General features: G+C 46.9%; 1 protein-coding gene across 1 annotated transcript; it reads left to right on the forward strand.

The window, feature by feature from the left end:
- The first annotated feature begins 1445 nt into the window (after positions 1 to 1445).
- On the forward strand, positions 1446 to 2165 carry LOC112757562 (uncharacterized). The gene has a single exon (XM_025806119.1). It carries the CDS (start codon positions 1446 to 1448, stop codon positions 2163 to 2165), a length of 720 nt encoding a protein of 239 aa, XP_025661904.1.
- The last annotated feature ends 1683 nt before the right edge of the window (positions 2166 to 3848 follow it).

The raw sequence follows: 3848 nt of genomic DNA on the forward strand, positions 1-3848 counted from the left end.
GATGAATCAACTGATCATGAACACATTAATTGGAGAGTTTGATTTAAAGTCTACTATATCTTCTTTTGTGAATATTTTTTTGAAAAGAGAGGATGACTTGTTTCTATATTGCAGCATTATTTGCTTTCATAACTAGAATTAAATCACGTAAGTTTTTTTTGATTGAATTATAAGGTTTTTTTTATAAATTTATATAAATATAAAATTAAAAATTTATATATAAAATAGTATATTTTAAAAATAAGAGTAACAATATTATTATTATTTTTATTTTAACTTTAACAATATGTAATAATTTTATTTATTAATTTTGATTTTTTTTAAAGAACCAAAGAACATCTTATCTGTAATAAGTAGGGGTGATGACAACTAGCAATATTCTTAATGCTACAACATTTACATGTATGAATTGGCATAAAGTAGATCTTATTATTTTTTTAAGAAATGAGCTCAACACAATTAGGTGGAGTAATAAAGAAAACAAAATAACTAATAAAAAAAAGAAAAAAAGAGAAATCCTAACCCACAGATCCTGCACCTGGAACGAACCCCGAACCCGGTCGCCCCGGGTTCAAACTCGCTCCGCCATTCGAAGGGCCCGAAACCGGCCCGATAAGAACTCCTAACCAACTTTCAAATTCAAATGTCTCCCTTATCTTGACCAAACAAGATAAGATATGATATTCACTATCACTTATAAATACAGGACTCAGGTCCCCCAGGTATTCATTCAATCCACACACCTTATACCTCTCAGATCCATTCTGACTTAAGCGTCGGAGTGTCTTTGCAGGTACCTCCCCCCATTGCTCCAGTCAAGTGATCCGGCATCCGCCTCAACCTGCAAGTTCTCGATCCATCTCTCAACCCGTACCAGAGACATCTTGTACATTGGCGCTGTCTGTGAGAAACTTGCGCCGATTGAGCTGGAATGGGGGATGAACTGGAAGAACCCTCCTTGAGCCAGGATAACTCCCGAACAAGAAATCCGACCCCCGAACACCAGGAAGTCACACCCCCACGGAAGGATAGCAAGCACCATCCACCATGCTACTCCGGGGCAAAATAAAGAAAAGGGACCCGTCGTCGCGGAACCACGACACCCCGAAAACACGGGGGACAAAGCAGCCCAAATAATCCAAGACCTCTGCCTTCGAGTTCAGGAACTCGAAGGCAGAGTTGCCACCAAGGAAAAATACAACGTCGAAAACGGAAGTCACGCAACCTCCAGATCAAGATCTCACCGCGGTAGATCGCCAACCCGGCAACACGACGAGAGAGACAATCGAAGCATCTCGCGCGACCCCAGGCGCGAAAAGTCGCCAGAACGGCGACACAGTAAAAGGTACAACCGCAACGTTTCCCGAGATCTAGGTCATCAACACGACTCAGATGAAGACCGACGACACCGAGAAACCAAGTGCACAAGAAACGACCACACAATAATGGGAGCTACTCCTTTCACCGAGAGAATCTTAAGAGCAAAACTCCCCAAAGGTTTTGATAAACCAATGGACATGAAGTACGACGGAACCAAAGATCCCCAGGAACACCTAACGACCTTCGAGGCCAGGATGAACCTAGAAGGCGCCACCGACGCGGTTCGATGCAGAGCTTTTCCGGTAACCCTAGCTGGACCAGCAATCAAATGGTTCAATGCCCTCCCCAACGGATCCATAACCGATTTCCACGACATTTCACGGAAGTTCATGGCCCAATTTGCAACCAAAATCACTAAAGCTAAACACCCCATCAGCCTATTAGGGGTCACGCAGAAACAGGACGAGTCCACGAGAAAATACCTCGACCGCTTCAACGATGAATGCCTAACAGTCGACGGACTCACAGATTCCGTTGCAAGCCTCTGCCTAACCAACGGGCTCATGAACGAAGACTTCTGCAAGCACCTTACTACCAAACCAGTATGGACCATGCACGAGATCCAGAACGTCGCCAGAGATTACATAAATGACGAGGAAGTTAGTCAGGTCGTCGCTGCCAACAAACGGCAACACAACAACACCCAACACGGCAACCCGGCGCCCCGGCATAACCCACCACCTAGAGAAAATCAGAGGGACCATCCCAAGCCAACAAACACAAACCGACTATCTAGAACCGGCAAATTCTCTAACTACATACCCCTGACAGCCCCAATTACATAGATATATCACCAAATAGCAGACTGATGTATCATCTCAAAAGCCAGACAACTCAAAAAAAGAACAGGCGGCAACAAAATCCTATACTGCGACTACCACCAAGGTTACGGACACAGGACACAAGACTGTTTCGACCTAAAAGATGCCCTCGAACAAGCCATAAGAGACGGCAAGCTCCCCGAGTTCGCCAAGATCATTAGAGAACCAAAACGCACAGAAAGAGACAGGTCGCCAGAAAGAGAAGGACGCGACCCAAGAACGCAAAGACAACCCTCTAAGGAAAGCCCAGAGGCCGACCCAACTATAATAGTAAACATCATGACAGGCAAAGACGTATCGGGCAAGTCAAAATCAACACTAAAAAAGGACCTCAAAGTCCTGGCAGTCCGAAACCAAACTCCAACCACCACTGCCGACAACATGGTAACATTCCTACCCGAGGACTGCCAGCACGGCACCTCGGCCGAAGACTCCCCTTTCGTCATCTCGGCAAGAATCGGAACAGGACTAGTACGAAGGATACTGGTGGACACCGGCCCAGACTCCAACATCCTCTTTAGAGGAGCCTTCGACAAGCTCGGGCTCTGCAACGACAATCTTCAAACACACCGCAACGGTGTCACGGGACTCGGAGACAACTTCCTCAAACCGGACGATTCCATCGGCCTCCCCCTCACCATAGGGACGGGAAACCAAAGGAAGACAATTCTATCCAAATTCGTGGTCCTCAAAGACTCCGCCGCCTACAACGTCATCCTCGGAAGAAAAACAATCAACGACTTCTCCGCCGTCATCTTTACCAAATACCTCCTTATGAAGTTCACAACGGAAGACGGCTCCATCGGTACCATCCATGGAGACCGGGAAGTTGCAGCAGAATACGACAACACCAGCCTAGCTCTACGGAAGAAGTCTCACGATGAGGCCGGCATATTCTTAGCCGACCTGGATACCTGACAAGACATCCAGCCTAGGCCAGAACCAGAGGGCGACATGGAAAAACTACAAGTAGGGCAAACCAAAGACGAGTACACCTTCAACAACAGGAACCTCCCATATGACCTTAAAGAGGATCTCTCCCAACTCCTGAAACAAAACAGAGACCTGTTCGCATTCACACCGGCCGACATGCCTGGAATAGACCCTGACCTAATGTCCCACCGGCTAGCCGTAGATCCCAAAGCCAAACCCGTGGCACAGAAAAGACGAAAAATGTCCCCAGATCGAATGGCCGAGGTCAAAAGTCAAGTCAAGGCCCTACTCGAAGGAAACTTCATCAGGGAACTATCCTACACGAAGTGGTTGGCAAATGTCGTGCTAGTAAAAAAGTCTAACGGGAAGTGGCGAATGTGCGTCGACTACACGAACCTAAACAAAGCCTGTCCAAAGGACGCCTTCCCCCTACCAAACATCGACGGATTGGTAGACGCCGCATCCGGCCATCGATACCTTAGCTTCATGGACGCATACTCCAGCTATAATCAGATACCTATGCACCGACCCGACGAGAAAAAAATGGCATTCATCACCCTCGATGGAATGTACTGCTACACAGTCATGCCCTTCGGCATGAAGAACGCCGGAGCCACCTACCAAAGGCTCGTCAACAAGATGTTCCAGAACCTATCCGGGACCAAGCTAGAAGTCTACATAAACGACATGCTCGCCAAGACCGAATCCGGCGAG

Source organism: Arachis hypogaea, chromosome 16, assembly GCF_003086295.3.
Source record: "Arachis hypogaea cultivar Tifrunner chromosome 16, arahy.Tifrunner.gnm2.J5K5, whole genome shotgun sequence".
In the NCBI taxonomy this organism is placed as follows: Eukaryota; Viridiplantae; Streptophyta; class Magnoliopsida; order Fabales; family Fabaceae; genus Arachis; species Arachis hypogaea.